General features: G+C 38.7%; 1 protein-coding gene across 1 annotated transcript in view; it reads left to right on the top strand.

The window, feature by feature from the left end:
• The window catches only part of USH2A (usherin), a 577,940-nt gene that overhangs the window by 330,200 nt on the left and 223,395 nt on the right, over nucleotides 1-24,345 (top strand). Inside the window, exons 36-37 of the mRNA XM_039530373.1 lie at nucleotides 5,907-6,058; nucleotides 10,392-10,554. Coding sequence (XP_039386307.1) covers nucleotides 5,907-6,058; nucleotides 10,392-10,554 — 315 coding nt within the window. The remainder of the gene's footprint in view (nucleotides 1-5,906; nucleotides 6,059-10,391; nucleotides 10,555-24,345) is intronic.

Below are 24,345 nucleotides of genomic sequence, written 5' to 3' on the forward strand. Positions count from 1 at the left end.
CCCGGCCCGCCAGCAGATTTCCCTGATGGGCCGTGTGCCAAAGGTTGCCAATCCCTGTGATAGATGATGCAAAGACTGCCTCTGCCTCTGAGTTTCCATGGAGAAGGAAACAGGGGCTGTTAATGGAACCTTTGAAGACACCGATGGTGAGCAGAATTGTAGTCTATCAGTCTTGACCACTGAACATAACCCTGGGTAAAATGAGAAGAAGCAGGGGCTTTGAAGTGTGTTTGGTGAGTGAGGATCCGGTGATGAAAGAGTTTCTTATCACAGCCTGGAAACTGAGTCTTGTTTTCAGTCAAATTTGGACTCAGATTCTGGTGAACTTGGGCACAGTGTCATTCAAGACTGGAACCAGTTTTGACAAAAGGCTTTCTGGCAAAGGGTCTAAGTTTCAGGTTTATAATGAATTCTTACAGTAGGTGACAAGCTGGGGAAATGATACTGCTGAGTATGACATTTGTAGAACCAAACACACAATTATTTATTATTTTATTCAAACTTGGAGCAAAACCAAAATAGGTGACGTGAGATGCATTGTATGGCAGCAGGCTCTTTCTGCTACCCCTTTCATATCCTTAAATTATAAGCTCCTCAGGGCAGTGCCTATGTATATGTACACTGCATACAAAGAGTGGGGTCCTGATCCAGATTGCAGCCTCTAGGCCCTCTTGTAATGAAAATATGAAATAATAATAATAAATTATATGAAATTACTCAATGCACCCCATTACATTTGACTAATCTCGCACCTGAGCCTGAAAACATTAAGCAAAGGAGAAAGTTTACTCATTTTGAAATTAATTGAACTATTCATGTGAGTAAAGGTACATTTTTGCAAGATTTGACCCCTAGTTTATATTCTAATCAGAACCATTCTTAGCACTTACATATAGTAGTTCTTTTCATCTTCAAACTCAAAGGTCAAACTGAGTCATGGCACTCTGATATATAAGCACTTCTCTGATGCCCCATCATCATCTCCATAATTGAAGGTTTTGTTTAATAATGTAAAATAAAGGATGAAATCCTGGCCCATTGAAGTCCAGGCAGAAACTCCAGTTGACTTCAGTGGAGTCAGGATTTTAACCTATCCTGGCTAGACTTATGACTGAGAATAAAACTGCCCCTTTTCATGGTCAGTGTGTGTTAAGTGAAGCCCAACGATGACAACGAACATATTAACATTAACTGTTTGCTGATCATTTTAGCAGCTTAGCAGAAATATTTGGCAATTCTGGATTAATAGGCACACTTGCAGACAGTCTTTGAACCTGTATTCAGTGTGCTTTATAGACAGTCACTAACTAATCTTCATAACAGCCCTATAAGATAGGGAGGGACTTATATTATTGCAATTGCCCAAGGAAAAAAGTAGAAACGGAGGGAAGATAGGTTAAGTTACTTGCCCCAGAACTTGAGTTTCTGACTCAGCACCTAGAATCCAGACCACTGCTATACCTAAGCTCTCTCCATTCTCAAACTCACTTTTTCTTCTTTGCACAGAAAATTACAGAGTTAAAAAAGGCTCCTGTAAAACAGAAGGATTTATTTGAATGTGAACATTAAAATCAGGAGATAATGCATCTGCTTTATTAAAAAGACAATTATTTCTGACAATATTCAGAGAAATACCAGAAAGTTCATATAATAATTTGGAAAGTTGCTTTTCATAGTGTGTATATGCTGTACGATCTTATTGCAGGTATAACTTAAAATACTGGTTCAGTTAATGAATGCTGAGTTATAGTGGAGATCCTATAGACGTACTTATGTCACCTACGATAATACCAAATGAGTTTGTGATTAATGCTATTACAATAAATACCAAAGGCATAAATAATGCTTATGCCATTATTTTTAAGTGTTAGTGTTATTCGTATAAGTACTTAAAGTTCTTCTATTTCTTTTCCTGTATAATACACCCTAAATGCCAAGGTTTAAGACATTTTAATTTAAATGCCCTTCTTCTGAAGTAAATTCAAGATATTTTGTAGTTATGTTAACTTGTTTATTTATTGTAGGCCAAATACAGATATGCTTTAGTTCTCTTTACACAGTGAAACCTCTCATAGAATCCCAGAAGAGTTTTGCCTCAAGCAGGAGGTCAAAATGTGGTATGATTAGTTTGAGTAGAGTTCCCAAGTTTTGTTCACATGACTCCTGCCTCTGTCCTGGATTCAAGCTCTTACTTTTCTAGGGGAGAAAGGAATCAAGAAGCTTAGTTCATCCGTTTAGCATACACATCTCTGACTAGTTTAGAGTACATATCTGTGCAGTACAACACTTCAGTGTTTCACAGAAACACACCTGTTTTTATTCACTTTTATTTCTTTATTTCCTTAATCAACTGAGAGGCGCAGTCTCTTCTCAGTTTCAAACACAATCTTCAGTGTAAGTTCAAACAATTGAGTTTTGAGGGAAGCATAAATGTACTGAGATTATTCAACAATATGAAGGCTATTTTCCCTTTTTAATTGAAGCCTCAGGTATATCGTGCACATGGGTTCAGATCAGCCACATTCAGCATATCCAGACATGCTTGCAATATAGGGGGTGGGGAGAGGGTAACCCTCTGGAATATTTTGACTGCAGCATTGCAAAAACTATTTGTAGTCACTGTGGGCCTGATTTTCACCAAATGCTGAGCCCCCACAAAACCAGTTCAAATCAGGGAGCTGCAGATGCTGAGCACCTTGGAGCACTGGACTATAGTCATTTCATTCTCCTTACCCCACCACCCTCAGTTTGATTCTTATGCTAAAATTGCTTAATAATTCCTCAATAATCACAAAAGACTTCATTCTTATGCATAACTGAATTAACAATAAACAATAAAGTTAATTGAGTGCTACTTTTGAAAAATGGGCCTAAAATGTATTTACGTTTCCCTTTACTATTCTTTACTGTATGCTTTGAATGGAAATTACTGCAAACACTTTGGTAAAATTAGCTATACTGGGCGGTAAATGACTTGTTTTTAATGGTGCATATTGAATTAAATTTATTCATGTTAGAGTCCTCATTTATGTTTGTCAGCCCATTAAATGTCTTTGGAAATGTGGTGTGACCAGCCTCAAATTCATCTGAGGGTCACAGAGTGGTTCTCTGATGTTTGAATGAGCCTGAGTGAAGTGGAAATTGGGCAGACCTAATACGTCTACACTACCTGCCGGATCGGCGGGTAGCGATCAATCTATCAGGGATCGATTTATTGCGTGTAGTGTAGAGGCAATAAATTGATCCCTGATCACTCTCCCGTCGACTGCTAAACTCTAGCTAGGCGAGAGGCGGAAGCAAAGTCGACGGGGGAGCTGCAGCCGTCGATCCCGCACCGCGAGGATGAGAAGTAAGTGATTCTAAGTCGATCTAAGATACGTCGACTTCAGCTACACTATTCTTGTAGCTGAAGTTGCGTATCTTAGATCGATTCTCCCCTCCCCCCCAGTGTAGACCAGGCCTAAGTGGTGTCAGCTAAGTTTTCCTTTGACTCCAGCACTGAAACCAAAATTTGTAGCTTAAACCTATGCAGTCTGACATTAGAAAAGCTTCATACAGAGCCCTGCATACCACAGCTGTTGAGTTTCACACAGTTCTAGGTGTGAGGTTATCTGCTGAAGCGGCACATTTACATTTTAGGGGATGGTAGTATCCGGCCATACAGCTTCCCAATTAAACCTGTGGAAATTCTTTAAAAAGGTGCAAGAGTAGGCATATCAAAGTTGAGTGCTGGAACACTGTGGAGGGCTCTTTAAGACTCAATGTGTGCATAGAACAAATCCTACTTTTACTTTTTCTTAGGAATATGGTGCATATTATAGATTTAGAGCTACAGCTGGGCAAAAAGACTATTTGCGAATTTGGGTTGAATTCAGCAAATTGTTTCAGCCAAAAACAAAAAACAAAACTGATAATGAAAAATTCAGAAATGCCGAAATGAACCAATTTGAAAATGTCATTATAGTTCCATGTTTCATTTTGAAATGTTGTTTCAATTTGACACTTTGTTTCAAAATGCCGTTGCCATTTAATCTGAGCAAATTTTTTGTTTGTTTTTTGTTTTGCTGAGAAAAAAAATCACATCTGACTTTTTTTTCCTGGTTTGAGGGGATCCTAAACTGAAAAATCAGTTATTCACTCAGGTGTATTTAGAACTCAGCTGTGATCATATGGAAACACAAAATGTCCATATGAAACAAACCACGTGTTGCGTGATGTTTAAGGCACCAAGATTGGCTGGAGTAAGAATTTTCCGCCCTCTCACCTACTCTGCCTGCTGCAATTCATTGTTTTCCTATGGGGAAGGACCCCAATTTTGAAGGATCAGTGCCCCTGTTGAACAAAGGGTCAGTACTATAGCTCTGTGAAATACTTAAACCCACTTTAATATTAGCTTTGAATTTGAGGTTCACTGTGTTTGCAAACCTCAGCCTATTGCTATAGTCCTATGAGATGTGCATGGGTTGTCTGCATAGCAGGCAAGCTAGAAATCTTCCTCTGAACTGGCCTTGGTTTCTCGTACAACCCCTTCCCCAGCTGCTCAACTGGCCTTTGGAGTCCACATTAAAACAGCTAAGAGGAGGAGGAGGAGGAGGAGGAGGAGGAAGGTATCCAGGTGTGAGGACGAAAAGAGTAGTTGGGGGTGGGGATGGGGTGCCCTTTGGAGGATTCAGCTGGTTGAACTCTAGATTGAAACAAACCTGTAAGGGGCTATTTTCTTCAGTTAATGAAAACCAAACTGCTGGGTACAGTTCTTTCTCCCATTCATAAACTGAATTCTACAGGGTTCACACAGTCCTATTAGTGTCCCCATTGGACAAGTGAACACTTTGGGTTCCCTTAGACATGAGACCAGCAAATCCCTGCAATTTAGAGTTATCATCAGCAACACAACAACCAACACCCTCCCCTCAAAATATTGCTAATGCTAAGTCTAAGTGGCTGGAGATTTTATTCCTTTGATTTTAATAGGGGCACAGCCATTTTACTACAAGATCTTTTCTCTAATATACTCTGAAACAATATTATTTCATATTCTAATAAATAAATTGACCAAAATAGGTACAAGGTAGGTTCTATTTAATCAAGCAGGTAAAAACTGTGATCTAGAAAAGGACAGATTAATAGTGGATCTAGTTTATTTGAGAATAGTGAACAGAAAGTCTACATGCCATTTGCCAACAAAAGGGAATTTCCCTGAGGTATTTAGTGTGACAGAATATATTTTCAGTCTGCTTATCATGCATCCTAAAGGTAATAGAGCTTTACATAAATATAGACTACAAGTGCTGACTATTTGAAATATTTTAGCATTAAAAATAGACCTTTTTTTAAAAAAAAAGTAAGGAATTCCTGTGTATATGTTCCATTGGAATGAAGGCTAAGGTCAATGTGATAGTTGAAGGGATTGTTCTTTTGGCCTTGGTCTGAGTTCTCCTTCAGCATTACATTTACAATGTAGATCACTATTTTCTCTAAGTCTGAAGGTGTTAGGATTTAAAATGGTTGCTATATATCTTTCATGTCTTTGTTTTAATCTACATGTGCATTTGCATGCAGAGTAGGCTGTGAAAGAGAATTGCCTCAACTTTCTCAGTTCTAAGATTGCCTTGACTGTTTTAGTTCAGAAACACGTCTATTATACCATGCTCTTTGGAGCAGTGTAAATTTTGTACAAAATGAATGCAGACCACTGGCCAGATTTTCAACATTTAAAGATGGAGAGTACATTTTGTTTAACTGACATACATGAATTGCTGCTACAGTTCCTGAAATCCTTTCAGTCGCTTAAAATATTAGTTAACACCATCTTGATATTTTGTAGCTTTCAAGGTTTTTTCATCACATACTTCTATTGTCACAGATGTATTAAGTCGACCCTGTTAAATTTAACATTGTTTTTGTAGGTATTATTACTAGTTACGGATTGTATATGAATGGCATTCTGATGCAGAACTCATCACGGTCAAGTTATTATGCTTATGGACTTACTCCTTGGAGTCTGCATTCCTTCAGAGTCCAGGCATGTACTGCAAAAGGTTGTGCTTTGGGTCCATTGGTGAGTACCTCAATTTGCATTCTGGGAATGTAATAAATGTCAGATGGCAGTGAATATCAGAGTAAATGGTGATGATTCACTCTGGTCAGTACTAACCCATCTGGCAAAATGTGACATTTTATAAAAAATGCCATTTAAGAGCTGCTAAGGATTTGATAGGTCATCACTAGGCACTGTTCCAAAATAGCACATAGGTACAGTAAAAGAAGTGACAGGGAGTTAAATGTGAAGCTGAAACACATATTATTGAAATTAAGTAGAGTTAATATGTTTAAAAGGTGCAGATGTGGTTTAACCTGATATATAAGGACACACATAAAGAAAGAATTACTATTCCAGTAATGAACAAAATTCTAGCTGCCTGACTGAGAGGGTTGAAGATAATTTGAGGATTATAGAAGACAAAACATGACGATACTACAAAAAAAGATATGCTAATTGACAAATATTTTTAAATCTAAATCTGTGTTTAAAAGGAAAATATTTTATTAATCTGGTACAAAAAAATCACTGGATTTGCAATTTAAGATTACATTAATATCAGTGTTGACATCTGAAAACAAGTCTTCTGAGACTTAAAACATTTATATGTTGTTCTAGAACTTTAGAAAAGCTACTGGATTGATTAAATCAGTATGGTTTTTGTAACACTGTAGCTGATTAATAACTTCAATAATAATTGCTCTGCCTGATTTTGTTTTAAATATTGCCAAAATGGCCCTTTATATTTTTCCAAGATTTAATTTTTCAGTAAAACTAACCCCCCCTCCAAAATACTTGTTTTAACAATTTTTTAAAAAATAATTGTCTAGCTATTTTGACAATATTCTACCTATCACTCTGTATTTATATTAACATCAGACTTTCTAATGGCAATGAGCTGTGCTATATAAATATTACCTCAAAGTAAAACTTCAGGGTTTAATTTTTGCATTCTTATTTTTGGTCACATTTCTCATTTTCTTCCCAAGATTAGTTGCTTTCAAATGCTGGTAACATCATCTATCCTTAGAACAGGGCTGAACACTTTATAACCATTAAACATTTTATAGCTAAGACTGCTTTGATGGATATTTACTCTTAAAAGCATGAGTGGCTTTTTGCCAGTTTTTCTTAGCCGTTTTTAAAAACTTCACATATACCAGAAATTTAAACTTATTTTAGGAATTCAAACTCCAGAATAAATATCTAGATATTACATAATTCACACCTGTTTCAATGTGCAAATAGCACCATTAAACATGCGGTATCATAGAACCCCTATTGCAGATCATATATATAAAAAATGTAATGCTAATTAAGTACATCAATGCCATCAAATATGCACTAAAATAAGGGGGAGACAAAACCATTAGTTTGTTTTTTTTTAAATTCACTTCTCCACTAAATTCCAAACACAGTCTTGACTTTCAATACAATTCAAAGTAAGGGTTGTTCTAGCTGATATTCACTGCATCCCATGCTCAGTACACAAACTATTTTCCCAAGTCAGTGATCCATCTCTAATCACAGGAATTGAAGTACAATGTCTTTATTTAGAGCAACTCACCTAAATGCTGCCAGGAAGTTCGAGCACTACATCTTCATTTGATTTGTCTGAAAGATTTTTATATCAATTACAGTATAAATGCAACACTTTAAAAATACTTTGGCTCTTTGAGTACTCTAAATACTACAGGGGACATCTCCCAGTAGTAAACTGATATTATCCTTCCAGCTATTTTTGTTGCTGATCTTTTATTTAATGTGCCCTAATCGATTGAAGAGATGCTATGTGACTACCTTAAGCACCGGATTCCTCCAGCTTACATTTTCTGAAGGTAGCTGTGAAGATTTTAATCAGGTATTTGAGAGTTGCCAGTTGCATTTATCAATAAGGATTTGTTTTGTTTTAACTGCTTTTCATAGTGATTAAAATTTATTTCAAGTGAAATATAAACCTAGAAAATATGTATTCCAAAATGTTTAATTTTAATTTCTTGCAAGCAAAGATAATGGTGTCTCATTTTAGAATCTGTACTAATTTTATCCTGCTGCTTTTGTTAAGCTAAAAGGCTGTTCTTGAGGAAATAAAGTTAGATTTTCTATTTGATTCAGTAAGGGAAATCAGATGCATCCCTATATTTAAAACTCTGCTGTTTTTGAAATGTACAAACCACTGCAAAAACAATCAGCACATGATTTAGAAAAATGAGAGAAATGAAGACAGTAGGGGGATGTCTTGACATTAATTTCATAATATAATGAAAGATAAATATGATTAATGATCAGTGAATATTTCTATTCTCATCTCACTATTTAAAACATACTAATTTCACCTTTTTAGGCTAAATACATTTTTAGTATATTCTCCTAATCTACTTTGCCAAAAATATTTAGTACAATATAAACATTATTGTTACTTTACCCCTTTTTTAGAATTTTTATTTGTATGGTTGAAAAGTATTTTTGTTACTTTGAAAATTATTATTAAAATACACCTGGAAATATCAAAAGACTGGAAATATAAGATAATGTGTAGAAAAAGAAACAGTGCTTGTGTTAAACAGAAGTATTTAAATAGAGTGTCTATTGTTTACACAAAGAGTGTGCCATTTAATGTGCATTTCCAGTATAGCCATAGTGTATGCTACGCTGATCATAGCTAGTATTTTTGTAGTAGTAGCATTTTATACATTTTTTTTACAATATGTGAGGAAAATAGGAGATGAAAAAAGACTTCATAATATTGCAACATGTTTTAAAATAACAAGATATAAATATGGTAAGGTAAGTGCAAGATTCAAAAGCTTTGGGATTTGGTGCAGATTACTTCATATACACAGAATTTTAGGAACTGCTTAAGCTTTTTGATAGAAGAAGATAATTATAGTGCAATACTGAAAATGAACCCCACCAATCACTCGCCACTCACAGTCATGGCTACACTTTATAAGACAGAACCAATGCAATAAATTAAACAGTTAGGTGTACACTCTGTGTGTCGTTGGGGGCATCAGCCCCTCACTCATAAGTCTGAGAACCAAGGCAGTCAGCTGGCCTCCAATTCTCTAAGGTGCTGGGGCTGCACGGCAACTTGCATTAGGCACTGAGTACATCACAGGATCTGACTTAGATTAGAAAGCACAGTATAGTGGAATCCTGTCATAAGGATTGATTTGGGGCAATCCCCATTTTGACTGCAATATCCAAATGCACACTCTGTCCTGATCCAGCGAAGTACTGAAGCATTTGCTTATCTTTAAGTCTGTGAGTAATCACATTGGATTCAGTGGGACTATTCACCTGTTTAAAGTTAAGCTTGTGCTTGAGTGCTTTACTGGATCAGAGAATATATAGAGGTCAGTAAACCAATGAACTTCCCAAACCAGATGTGCTAAGAAGTAAAATCACCATTTTACAAGGACAAAGTTCCTTTAGATGTCTTAATGCCAAAGCAGGTTTGACAGGTTAAAATTGGCACTAAACAGCACACCCACAAACTGTAACATTCTTTATCTGAAGCTGAGTGCCATTCAGAAAGGTATAAAAATCTTTTCCAATCTTAGAAAACATCAAATAAATTACGGGTGAGAAACAAACATGTCATCATAAATGAGAAATGACTTTGGGACTGTATAGTTTGATCCATGGCACTGTGAATAATGGCCACAAGCCATGATTAATAAAACTGAATTCCACTGTAATTACAAATTTTTCTTGTATAATTTATATAATTATACAATTTTTCTTGTATTTAAGATACAAGAATCTTAGTTTTAGGGCTTCTTTATATAAGTAAATGCTAGCTCTCTTGTCAGCTTTTATTTTCTCTCAAAGGCTACTTATTATTTCAACTTAAATCTTCCAGGTCCTGGGGCCGGAAAGTTAGTAATGTAATTCTGTTTCTGAACCAAACTTACCTAAGGATACTCTTTCTCTGTCAAATATCTGTAGTAATATACTAAGCAGACTTAAGCACATTTTTGTATTATAGTTGTCTTTTAACGTCAGTAAATTTAAGGGACCTTGTTCCCCTCTTCATCTTTTCCTGGGTCACAGAGCAAGATTCATGCGTTTGAATCAGGTGCCACTGCATTTTCAAGACACTAGTGGATTTCTTTCTTTCTTTCTTTCTTTCTTTCTTTCTTTCTTTCTTTCTCATCCTCTTATAAAATATTTTAAATGGGAAGCAAATCTGGGGGTGGGAAGAAAAAGACATTATTTTTAAAAAACAATAGTATGCCACTGTTACATTTTTTAATCAGGGAAACTTGCATTAAAATGTATAATTGATTTATTCAGTTATTTACAAACTACAGCAACAAACTCTACATGACTGTTAAATTTGCAGGTCGAAGCTCGTACAACTGAAGCTAGACCTGAAGGCACACTTGAAGTATTTGCCACCATTGATGGATCCAGAGGAATACAAGTAAAATGGCTAGCTCCGAATAAACCTAATGGACAGTTAACCTATGCAGTCCTCGTCACTGGTCTCTTCTATGCCAATCAAGGTATTTTCTTTGTAGTACATCTAATCTTACCATTATAATAATAATAAACTTAAAACAGTAGAATTCTGTAGGGGTTTTTTTCAAGTATTTCTTTAGTAGTGAATTTTAATTTTCTGCCACTATCTTTAAGTTGTTGATTTCAGAGAAAGAGAGTGACACACACACACACAAATAAATGGTTGATCATTTTAGTAATATAATCATATATTACTGCAATTGCATATGGTACTTTACAGTAGCACCAACACATATATGGGCAAGAAAAGACAAGATCCTTGCCCAAAAATCTTTCAATCTGAAGATACAAACAAGGGCTCTGATCTTGCAACCCTTATTCAGACAAGTAGTCCTTAATTCACATAATATCAGTATGTTCCCTTTTGTGAGTAAGAGTGACTCACAGTAGTAAGATTGGCAGGTTTGGGTTTGTGTACAGTACAATTCATACAAGCAATGATAAAGAGGTATTGCTTAGATTAGCAAGGCAACTTTCTGTTTTTCAGGAGAACATTTTTAGGAGTAGTACCTACTGACACCAACCACTTATTCTTTTCAAAAATATTTGAATAAAAATTGTAGCTTTATTTTGTTTAACAAAACAGTTTCAACCCATGAAATAAATAGGTGAAAAGTGATCTTAATCTCTTCTAATGTACATTAAGGGCAATTATCTTGTCTCTCTACTGTATTTGCACCTTCTGTAGTTATTTATACCAGTGCAAAGTGATACAGTGTAGGTGTAAAATTCTACCAGATCAGATTGGTGTTTTACACTCACTTTGCATATTTGTAAAGGAATATACAAGACACAATTAACTGTAACCAGGGCAATTGTTTAATACTCGACATTGAATGCATTTTCAAGCAATTGTGCAGTGCAACAACTTTTAGGTACAATTCTGTAACAACTTATTATAAAATACACGAGCAATGAATAATAAACATTGGCAAAAATGTATGTGCATGTTTACTATGTTAATTCAAGCTATCAAGACTCTTTTAAGGTATAATAAAATATACACAAATAACATTTATAAATTCTACCTTAATAGCAAATATCATTAATTTTTGTTGTCTTTTAAATTATGATTGTTGTAAGGTATCTATAAAAGTATTTCTGGTGATATTGATAATTGTGAAAAAACTGTGCTGAAAAACAATGTTCAGATGATAGTTATTTACTCTGTGTTAATCCTTCTATGTACTGTAGGCAAATAAAATTTAATCAGTATCCTAAGCACAGTAATAGGCGTGATGCTGAATCGCTGATGGCTTTATAAGTTGTCTTTTTTAAATAATCAAAGTAAAAACAGTTTGATTCTTCCAGTATTGCCAATACAGAAAAATACATACTGCAATTTCTGTCCTCTGAGAGGAAGTATATAAATGCACTTGTTTGTGTAGATGTTTGAGAAGCATATGTGCTGAAGATTTTAATGTGTGGTAGGCAGTCTCAGCTGACCCCTCACAAAAGCCCTTTTTTATGCAATGAAGGCTTTGATGTATTCTGCTGTGAACCACTTGTAAGATTATGAGGTGAAGGAGTGATGATCGATTTGAAAAAAAGGAGCAACATTTTGGCTGGACCCATGACAGCACAGTCATTTCCGCTAAGGCAGCAGGGTGAATAATGCAAAAGCCATATTCCCCTTGTGTTTAATCTTGCATTGTTTTTGCAGAGAAAATTTCTGCTTGCTTTCTAAGTCATGTCATCCTCGGTTGTCATCCCGTCTCTCAAACCATCAAAACGGTATTAAATGTTGCAAAGCTGCGCAGCAAGAGAACTTTCAAAAGTCAGAACCCATTTGCAGAGCAGCCCTTGTAGAAAATATATTCTGTTCTCGGCAGAATTTTCCTTCAGTTCTTTCCACTGAGAAGTTTACTGATTTCTCCCAGTGGAATCTGCTGGAATTTATCGGTTCATGGTTGGCAGTCACAGATTAAGGTAAATGTCGATCCGTAATGACCCTCTACATGTTAGTATTGCAGTAAAGCTGGGCTTTTATGTCAAAGATATCGGAGAGGGAGCTATTACACATGACAGGGGTGATCAAGGGACTCCAGACCAAGGCAAGCATTATTAAATATTGACTAGTTCTGTGATTTATGTAGAGCTGGAGGAAAAAAGTGACTTTTTAACCATTATATATTCTTCAGCAACGAAAACCAGCCATTTATCTCCTGCTGGTAATAAAGAACAGAGTGGCTGCATATTTTAGTTGAGGGAAAAACCTGGCCTTATAAATGAGATGGACTCTTTCATGATAACATTTCAGTTTGCTAATTGCCAAAAGCAAAACAGGCAAATTGGAAGCAATTACAAGATTTGACTTAAAGAGGTTGCTGTGTTAGTTCAACTCAGGAGGGGGTGCTGGGGGATTGGAAGAATTGTCTGGGGAATGGAACACACAAAATTTCATTACATTTGTTCACTGTTGCTGAAACTTTGGTTTTCAACGTTAAATAAATAAATAGTGTTTAAATATTATTCCCCCCCCCGCACTTCAATCTCAGAAGTCAGCAGCTCTTGCAGTTGACATTTATGCTCACTGTTTCAGAGTATATGTTCCTCTGCAGTAAAGAAATTGCACATTAATTCATCAGACTTATTTAAGACATCATCTGTTCACTAGATTTACACAAAGCTTATTGAATTACCTGATGGTTAATTGGTATTTCCTTGACATAATGAACAACTGTATTTCAGCCTTTGCGGTGATGTCTGTTAAAGAGGCAGCAATTAGAATGTATAAATTGGGGGTGGAATTTGGCTGGTATGAAGATATGTTAGCATCAAAATAATTGGACAGTGGCCTGCTTCTCAGTGTGCTAAGCTTCAGTTTGGGAGACTAAATTAGGAAACAGACTTTAGATCTTGGATCCTAAACTAGGCAGACAATATATTTTAGAGATGAAGCATTCAGCTTCCTTGCAAAAAGTGGGAGGTAGCAATCACATTGATGCTATAGTGTTGTAATTTGTGTCTATATATGTTTATCTGCTATAAGTGGATATACGCTACATAAATGCCTTATTGTGTGTATAATCTCAAGGAGCATCCATAGCTTCTGCTGAAAATTTGAATCTCTTACAGTCTTGTATCTGATCCCATGTATAGGCAGGTTTGTCTCTTTCTTACTCAGCAGAAACATTGATATATTCTGCTCCTTGGCACTTGGGGGGAAACAGGACATTGCTGTGTGGCCCCAAAACAGTAAAGTCATTTTGGCCATTACCAATTACTCCTTGAAGCCATTTCATAATAGCATTTAGTTATGAGATCCTAAGAATGGCCATACTGGGCCAGACCAATGATCCACTTAGCCAAGTACCATGTCCTCTGACAGTGGCCAGTGCCAGATGCTCAGAGGGAATGAACAAATCAGGGCAACTATTAAGTGATCCATCCCCTGTCATCCAATCCCAGCATCTGGCAGTCTGACGGTTAGGGACACCCAGAGCATGAGGTTGCATCCCTGAACATCTTGGCTAATAGCCATTGGTGGTCCTATACCCCAAAACCCCAACCAATTCTACAGACTTGAAATAGTCATCTCAGACCAGGTATACAAGATTATAAACAGATGGAATGCAACTACGGTAATGCCTACCCCACCACATTCAAAAATAATGAGTTAGGACTTCAAAAATCATGAGATTGGCTTAAAGATGATGGGGTTTTCAAAAAGTTGTATTTTTTTTTGCAGGGGGGAGGTATTCTCCTGGTTTTGGTGTCCTTGGGGTACATTCTGCTCATACTTTCAAATTTTTCTTTGCAACCATGAGGGCAAGAAACTTACTTTTTTGTAAAAGGAATTTGAGATTCTCACATAATCACATGAATACAGACCTGGGGCTTTAAAAAAACACCAAATATCATAAGAACTGTGTTGTCATCACAAGAGTTGGCAACACAGTAATGAAATATAAATTACCTATGTGGTTTTACTTACGGTTATTTAGACATTAAGAAACAACACCCCTTATTTAAAGAATGTCTTACATTTGGGAAGGAAAACTTGAAGCTAAAGAAAAGCAAACAAATATTTAAGCATGCAAAGGCATCCTAAAAAAGTAGCTATAGATTAGTCACAATGTGTTTTGATCAAAGGACTGATTTTCTGAAGTTCAGAGGACCATCATCTTTCATTGTAAATAACTATGCAGACTGTTGTAGGGTCAACCTCCAAATATGTAACATTTTCATGGCATTTTTACAAGAGCAATTCAGCACCTCAAAGGGTTAGGCCTATGGTATATACACTTCATTAAGTGGTGGAGTCTTTCTTTGTGAAAAATAGCTTTGAAGTATGGCAAGTGGTATCGATATATGAGGCAGTGATCCTTTCAGATATATCCCACTGAATTTATATAGTTTTTCACAAAGCCATCCCCAATGTATATCACGCAAACTGTATTTGATATGCTGTTATCTTATCAGTGACCTACTATAGCATATGGTATGTTGAGATAGCAGGTTCGTGACATAGAAAGTGTTTAAATAACATGTAATCTTAACACTTTCTGTGTCATGAACCTGTTATCCCAACATTTTTGAAGGCACCAGCTGATCTTCATGCTGAATATTTTCTAGTTGTCTCTAGGCTCAGTTGCTGTTTTATTCCATCCAAAACCTTTTGAATTTCATACACACATCTGTATCTGTCTACTTGTTATACACCTGATTCTCCACAAAAAAGTGACTACCATACATCATTATTTAAGATATCATCTCGCTAATTTTCCATCTGGCTATATATTTCTAATAACTCTGCCACTCTGGAGTTTAAAGGACATAAAACTGCCTAATGGCTTATTGGTCATTTCCTTGCTGTAATAAACTGTATTTAATCATATACAGTGTTCTTGATATGGGGACAACTGATTCCCTTTAAAATTACCCACAGAAGTTGTAAAGAAATTGTAATGTTATTTAGGAAATAGTATGTGATTTTGTATTTAAGGACTGCATGGTAATGCAAAAGCACAAAAGAATGAGTTAAGGTTGCATAGGCAACCTTAACTTTGGCATTTCATGACTTTTGAGTGCTTAATCATGCAACCATGAAATTCACTTAATATAAATTTGTATGGAATTCCGTAGTTTGTCAGTACCAAAGGGCTACAATGGTGTCAGAAAGCTGGCCTCCTGTTTTTTGTTGTTTACATACCAGTAGTAGGGTATGGGTCTCAGGAACCAGTTAAGGACCCTCCTTGTCACCAGCCACGTTGATAAGGAGGGGAATATTCTATCATAAACAGACTAAAATGGTTATGTGGACCTACAGATGTATATCACAGATCAGGAGGTGCTGCTTTAGATTTTCTGTCAAAAGAAGATGCTAAGGTTGGAGCTCTTCACAGTTTGACTATGATGTTCCATCGCATCTAAGAGCTTGTCTACACTTACAGCACTGCAGCTGTAGCACTTGGGGAAGGGGAGAGAAATAGGTCAGTGGTTTGAGCATTGGCCTGCTAAGCCACGGTTGTGAGTTCAATCCCTGAGGGGGCCATTTAGGGAACTGGGATAAAAATCAGGGTATTGGTCCTGCTTTGAGCAGGGGGTTGGACTAGATGACCTCCTGAGGTCCCTTCCAACCTTGATATTCTATGATTCTAAGACACTATCTACACTGATAGGAGAGCTTCTCCCATGGGCATCGGTAGATCACCTTCCTGAGAGGCAGTAGATATGTTGAGGGGAGAAGCCCTCCCATTGACATAGTGCTGTCAACATCAGGGGTTAGGTTGGTATAGCTAAAATTCACACCCCCGAGCGACGCTGTCATACCAACATAAGTTTGTAGTGTAGACCAGCTCTAAGAGAGACTTCTGTAACCATAGTAGCCTTCTCTAGCATTTGTGTGTCTTTCTGACTATACCTCTAGTTGTGAGGGCTTGAACAAACTGAGGAGGAAGTTTTGATGAGCCTGTTACACCATTCTGACCTACATGGGTATGGTTTCCAAATAAATACTTGTTCCTATTAAACTGCAAATCTGATTATATAGATCCTGGGTTCTGTCCCAACTCTAAAGCCATCTTCCTGACAACCTGTTTCTTGATAGCATAGAATTACAGAGACCTATCTTGAAGCAAACTAGAGGTTTCTTGGAAAAAGTTGTTCAAGATCTGCTGCCTCCTTGGAAGAAATCTGTAATAGGACTTTGTATTGCAAATGCAATATCTAAGGCAGGAGACATTCAGTTCTATGTTGATCTCTTTAAGTGCCCCACAAGGACTGCTTGATTACCTGTTTGTCTGTCTTGATGAAAGATTAAGGCTTTGGGTCTAGCCCAGATCCACTTTGCATAGGACTCAAGAAGGCAAGAGAGCAAAGCTGAGTTGACCCAGTGCAATTTAGAGCAAATAATACCTGGCTGCTGGCACCCGTAATGAACCACCTGGCAGCTGGGAAAAGCCAGGGCAAGTGGCATGTCAGCCATGACCATCTTCTCCTAGCAATGGCCCCGAGGCAGGAGCTGCAACAGGAAATCATCAGCTGGCTGATTAAACTGGATTTATGACCCTTTTGCACCACCACAGTGGCACAAGGGTCCACAGGTGGACCAAAGCTCTAGCACCATATGTATTTGGATTCATTTGGCAACAAGTTTGACTTAGCCACAGCTCTGACCCACAATGGCCCTTTTGTGGGTGGCTTGAGCATGGTCCTAACCTCCCTGTTTATTACATCGCTTAAATCAAGTGGAGCTATATTATTTTCTACTGCTTTTTGTAGTGTTTTTTGTTAGACATCCCTCAAGCTACTTTTAAGCTCTGATATTCTTCTGGTATCCTTAAAGAGGGATAATTACGTACCTTGTAACTCTGCTTGTTTGGCAGTCTCCCATAGGATTCTCACTCACATACTAACCTCCCCTCCAAACCTGCAGATCTCGCAACAAAGATGTGTTTTTCTGTATCCATAGTCTTACATATAATTTAAGTGCTATGTTTCATGTTTGCCTTTATCCACTGGGGTATGGTCGTGTTTCAGGGTTTTTTTTTTAACTTTGGCATTTGTTGAAGAAATTTTAAAAAATCTGATTGAGTAAATTGGTTGTCTATTAACGCAGCTTCTAGTAGAAGCTTCCCCTTTCCCACTAGGTTTCTGATTCAGTGCTTAGGCACACTTTTGAATCAGGCCATAGGTGGTGAACGTAGATATGAGCAAGTTAAAACTTCAACTTCTTGCTCAGAAACAGGGACAGATGGTTGGTGGCAACAGCGGGTTTTTCCATTCACACCACAGAATGGAATGTGCCACCTGCTGACATGTGGTAATAACGCTCATCTCTTAAATGATGGGAGTTCCCAGTCTATTGAAGGTTTGAGGCCCAAGAGTGAGACTGCTGTGAGATGACGTCTTAAAAAAAACAGAATTACAAGGGTAAGTACTTATCCCTTAGATATGACAAGAAAGGGATTCCAGCCAATCAGCTCCTAGAAAAATCAAATATTTATCCTCTCAGAAATGACAAAAGGTCTAATTGACACACAATGGGTCATATTTTCTGTGGATGGAGACCCACTTGTGTAAACAATAATCTAAATTGTTTATACAGTTACTGTGACTGTGCATTCAAATGCATATTTAGATGTCTGAATATCTATTTGCATTCATAACTGTTGCAACTGAATGTATAATTGTTAATTGTAAGCACAAGTGTATGGTGTATTAGCTTGCATTATTTTGAGGGTTGATTGGTTTGTTTGTTTTGCCACAAAGACCTCTACTCTCTTTAATTTCAGGCCATCATACATTGTAGATTTTCCCTATATATAATCAAATCACATCACTCATTTTCAAAACATTCCATTCGCTCAAACAATTATTCCTTTTTTAACCAGCCCATTAATAATTATTCACTTTTTTAGCCCACTCTTGAAACAGCTATTCACCTACAGAAACTGCACTTGTGATGTAAATAAAAGATTCAGGAAGACAGCATCACAGAAATTTGAAATCTTCTCCAAAAATAAATATCAGTGTTCCATATATCTTTCTGTGGTTTCTTGAATCAAGTGCCTCAGCTTGATTCCTGTCTTTAGTTACTTACAAAAGAAGTCGATTAGCTCACATACTCCTGTGCTAGCAACAGCACATTAAGTATAGAGAAAGCCACCACAATGTTCCTTCAGTAATTTATCCCTGTATGGTAATAAAGGCTCCATTTATTCTACAACACATTGGACCTAAATTCTGTAGTGAAGCGTCTTGATTTCTTTGGTATGCACATTAAATTCTGTACCACTGAGAATAATACTACTCACCTCGAGAGGGCAGCTTGGGGAAGGGTAGAGAGAAGCCTTGAACTTCAAAGAAAGAAAAAGAGTCCAATATGAGTAAGTGAAATTAGGGTCATCACAATTTGACTTAACTTCTCTGTTTCAATCAGAGGCATTATTGTGTTATCATAACACCTTAGGGTAATGAGACAACTCAGAAATGAATTCACATTAAGCAGATTCTCTGCTAGTGTAAATTGAGGCAATTCCATTTAAGTCAGTAGATATACATTTACACCATCTGAGGCTCTAGCCCATTGTATTTTGATTCACTATTGTATTGAGTGGTAGAGGTTCTGCAGCTCCAAGTTATTTATTTTTTAAAATAGTCTAGTAAATTGCATGTATGGTATACTTTTGGTGTCTCCAAAAGCTAGTGAAAAATGCAGTGGGCTCTAGTGGATTAAGTTCAGTCTCAGTCATGCTACTGATTTACTCTGTGACCTGGGATAAGTCATTTAACCTCTCTTTAACTGTCTCCCTGTCTGTAAAGGTAGGAAAATAATATTATCTACCTCCCAGGAGTGTTGTGAGGATTAATTGGCTAATGTTTGTACAGCACTTGAAAATGTAAAGTACTATGTAAGTGTTAAATATTATTATTAAATGAAATTGAGATTATACACAAGTTCTAAAGATGGTGGAGAAGGGGGGGGGAGTGATCCGAATATGCATGTTCTTCTTCGAGAGATGTCCCTGTGGGTGATCCACTTCAGGTGTTGAGGCGTCCCTGCACCTTCGCTCGGAGATTTTTACAGCAGTACTCGTAATGGTGGTGCATGCACAGAGCCTGCCCCCTCGCTCTGAGTGTACCTTAATAGTACGCGTGCGCAACTGATCTCTTCAGTTCCTTGTCTACCGTCCCTGGCCTGAGACGGAGCTCAGCAGACTCATTAGAGAATTTCTTCTCTCCCTTGTTCAACCTTTTCCCCCTCTTAGTTTAGCTTACCAGTAATAGTTAGGTACCCTTTTTCCCTTTCTCTTCTCTTCAATTTAAAAAAAAAACAAAAACAAGAAAAAACACTTTTTTTGTTCCTGTCAGCACAGCCGCTTCCGATATGCCTGGCTCTCCAGGTTTCAAGTGCTGCTCTAACTGTAATCAGGGGTGGTTCTAGCTTTTTTGCCACCCCAAACACAGCAGTCAGGCAGCTTTCGGCGGCTTGCCTGCGGGAGGTCCCCAGTCCCGCGGATTTGGTGGCTTGCCTGAAGGAGGTACGCCGGTCCCGTGGCTTCAGCATACTCGCCGCCAAATCCGCGGGACTGGCAGACCTCCCGCAGGCATGCCGCCAAAGGCTGCCTGTCTGCCGCCCTCACAGGGACCGGCAGGGTGCCCCCTGCGGCTTGCCTCCCCAGGCATGCACATGGAGCTCTGGTGCCTGGAGCCGCCGCTGACTGTAATGATGTGAAACCCGCCTGCGGTGGTCATACTAACCTCCAGTGCCGAGGCTTCAGGCTTTCAGGTGCCTGCCTCTCACACAGCACCATTCGGCACCCTGGAAGCGGTGCCGACACATACTAGCCTGCCTGACCCCCTGCAGCTCCTCTTGCTCTCCCGGCACCGTCAGCCTTTGAGCTAGCCAACAGTGACAGATCACTCAGGACAGCGGTGCAGAGGAATCCCTCCTCACAACAAATTCCTCTCACTCAGCTCTCCCCTCAGAGAGGTACTGCGGCACCGCAGTTCACACACTCAAGGGACCTCCTGGTGTCACCTATCCTGCAGTCGCCCCTACTTAACACCTACTTCTCTTGGACACTCAGGCAAGGGCTGCACAGCTTTCCTCCAGTGATAAGGAATCTGGGCTGCAGAGAGAATTTTCACCTTATCAGATCTCCCGTCCACAGATTCCAATCAAGAGAGGTCATAGAAAAGCTGCCTCGTCCTAATCTAAGGGTCCTACCCCATCGTGCATGAACACCTGGATGACACCACCCATACCCTTCCCACCACAGTGACAATATTGGGCTCCATGGGCTCCTTATACTCAGGACCACACTCGTTATACCATTGCAGCCAAGCGTGAGACCTCCTCAGTACCACCAGCTGACGACCCTGCCACTGACTCCAGACACCAGGCAGCCCTGTCACAACTGCTAGAGCAAGCGCGGCCTGCCTCTAACCTGGTAGAACCAATTGTTCTGCTTGATGAAGCATTGCTTCCTCCTCCTCCAACGTCTTTGGACAACTTCTCAACATTTCAAGACCTGTTTTAAAAAGTTGCCAATGAGCTACAAATTAACCTGGAGGAAGTCCCTGAACAGCAGCATGAGCTAACTGATATCCTATAGCCTTCTTCTTCTTCTAGAATTGCATTACCTATCAACACAGTCCTTTTAGAACCTTCCAAGGCCATTTGGCAAACCCCGGCTGCAAGCCTGCCTACCTGTAAGAGAGCAGACCAAAAATACTTTATTCCTTCCAAGGGCTCGTTTTTTTTACTCACCCAGCGCCAAACTCGCTGCTAGTAGACTCAGTTAACTAAAAGAACAAACACCAGTTTCCCTGCTCCACCCCTTCCGATAAGGACAGTAAGCGATTAGATCTGCTTGAACATAAGGTAGGTATATGCTTCTTCCACGTTGCAGTTTCGCATTGCTAATTATACAGCTGTTCTAGCAAAGTACGACCACAAAAATTACAATAAATTCATCGACTTTATTGATCACATTCCTGAAGAAAAGAAACAACAATTTACAGCCATAGTTTCCAAGGGACGAATTATCTCCCGCACTGCTCTTCAAGCTGCCCTTGATGTGGCCAATATTGCGGCACGGTCCACTGCCGCAGCAGTCCTGATGCACCAAGGGTCATGGCTCTCGTCCTCTTCCTTTCCCCAGGAGGTCCAGAGTATCATTGAGGATCTCCCCTTCGACGGTGACTATCATAAACAGACAGTTAAGGGTTCATTCCTCTTGTACCTGTAAAGGGTTAAGAAGTTCACATAGCCTAGCTGACACCTGACCAGAGGAACCAATGGTGGGACAAGATGTTTTCAAAGAGGGAGGAGGGAAATCAGTCTTTTGTCTGTTCAGAAAAGTTTGTGCCAGAGTGAAGGATCCAGGAATCAGCCATCTAACATTTCTTAAAAGTAGTAAGTGTTTAGGGAAGGAATGTATTAGATCATGTTTATTTTCTTTTTTGACTTCGTTTTTGCATAGAGGGAGAATCAAATTGGGTGTCTTTGTGTAACGAAGGTTTTTGCCCAGAGGGACATCCTCTGTGTTTTGAATCTGTTGTCTGTGGGAGTAGTTTGCATGCTAATCTCACAGAGGTATTCCTTCACCCCTTTTTCTTTAATTACAAGTCTTCTTTTAAAGAACCTGATTGATTTTTCCTTGTTTTAAGATCCAAGGGTTTTTTGGATCTGGGCTCACCAGGAATTGGTGGGAGGTGAATCAGTCTCAATCCTGCCAGGAAAAGGGGGTTAAAGACTGGGGAAATATTTGGGGGGAAGACAGAGTTTCCAAATGAGTCTCCCATAAACATTTGTTTAAACTATTTGGTGGTGGCAGCTACTAGATCTAAGATGGTAAATAAGCTTAGGGGTTATCTCATGCAGGTCCCCACATCTGTACCCTAAAGTTCAGAGTGGGGGTGACACCTTGACAGTGACAAACTATTAGCCTCCACTACAAATGACATAGTCCACTCCATGAAGGACTCCAGGGCAACTCTCCGGTCTCTAGGAATTCAAACCCCTACGACCAGAAGGTGACAATATAGATACCAGCCTTACCAGTGACCATGCTACCTCACATACTACCCAGCAATTCCATAGATCTCACGAGCAACAGCAACAACAGTAATGCCAGAGACCCAGATACCAATGCCACCATCCCAGCTCCTCGACAGCGTCTCAGCCCCCTCCGACCAATAAGCAAATTTGAAGCCTTGGTCGAGGGTATAGAAAACAATATTCCTACTTCAGCACTTACACCGCCTGCCCCTATTTTTGGTCACCGCCTTTGCCCATTCTCCCATCAATGGCAAAATATTACCACCGACAAGTGGGCTTTAGAGGTCGTCACGATTGGCTATTCTATCGCTTTCCTCTCCCTGCCTCCCACCCACCCACCCTCCCCGTCCTTCTTCAGGGACCCCTCTTATGAGTAACTGCTCCTCCAAGAAGTACAAGATCTCCTTGTTGATCCAGTGAACATAGTGTATTTAGATTTCCAGAAAGCCTTTGACAAGGTCCCTCACCACAAGCTCCTACGTGAATTAAGTTGTCATGGGATAAGAAGGAAAATCCTTTCATGGATTGAGAACTGGTTAAAAGACAGGGAACAAAGGGTAGGAATTAATGGTAAATTTTCAGAATGGAGAAGGGTAACTAGTGGTGTTCCTCAAGAGTCAGTCCTCGGACCAATCCTATTCAACTTATTCATAAATGATGTGGAGAAAGGGGTAAGCAGTGAGGTGGCAAAGTTTGCATACAATACTAAACTGCTCAAGATAGTTAAGACCAAAGCCGACTGTGAAGAACTTCAAAAAGATCTCACAAAACTAAGTGATTGGGCAACAAAATCGCAAATGAAATTTAATGTGGATAAATGTAAAGTAATGCATATTGGAAAAAATAACCCCAACTATATATACAATATGATGGGGGCTAATTTAGCTACAACTAATCAGGAAAGAGATCTTGGAGTCATGGTGGATAGTTCTCTGAAGACGTCCACACAGTGTGCAGCGGAAGTCAAAAAAGCAAACAAGATTTTAGGAATAATTAAAAAATGGATAGAGAATAAGATGGAGAATATCTTATTGCCCTTATATAAATCTATGTACACCCACATCTTGAATACTGCATACAGATGTGGTCTTCTCATCTCAAAAAAGATATACTGGCATTAGAAAAGGTTCAGAGATGGGCAACTAAAATGATTAGGGGTTTGGAAAGGGTCCCATATGAGGAGAGATTAAAGAGGCTAGGACTTTTTAGCTTGGAAAAGAGGAGACTAAGGGGGGATATGATAGAGGTATATAAAATCATGAGTGATGTGGAGAAAGTGAATAAGGAAAAGTTATTTACTTGTTCCCATAATATAAGAACTAGGGGCCACCAAATGAAATTAATGGGCAGCAGGTTTAAAACAAATAAAAGGAAGTTCTTCTTCACACAGCACACAGTCAACCTATGGGACTCCTTGCCTTAGGAGGTTGTGAAGGCTAGGACTGTAACAGGGTTTAAAAGAGAACTAGATAAATTCATGGTGGTTAAGTCCATTAATGGCTATTAGCCAGGCTGGGTAAGGAATGGCGTCCCTAGTCTCTGTTTGTCAGAGGGTGGAGATGGATGTCAGGAGAGAGATCACTTGATCATTACCTGTTAGGTTCATTCCCTCTGGGACATCTGGTATTGGCCACTGTCGGTAGACAGGATACTGGACTGGATGGACCTTTTGTCTGACCCAGTATGGCCATTCTTATGTTCTTATGTTCCTTCAATTGGGGGCAGTGGAAATCGTGCCCAAACAGCACACAGGGATAGGTTT

This window comes from Mauremys reevesii, linkage group 3 (genome assembly GCF_016161935.1).
Source record: "Mauremys reevesii isolate NIE-2019 linkage group 3, ASM1616193v1, whole genome shotgun sequence".
Classification (NCBI taxonomy): domain Eukaryota; kingdom Metazoa; phylum Chordata; order Testudines; family Geoemydidae; genus Mauremys; species Mauremys reevesii.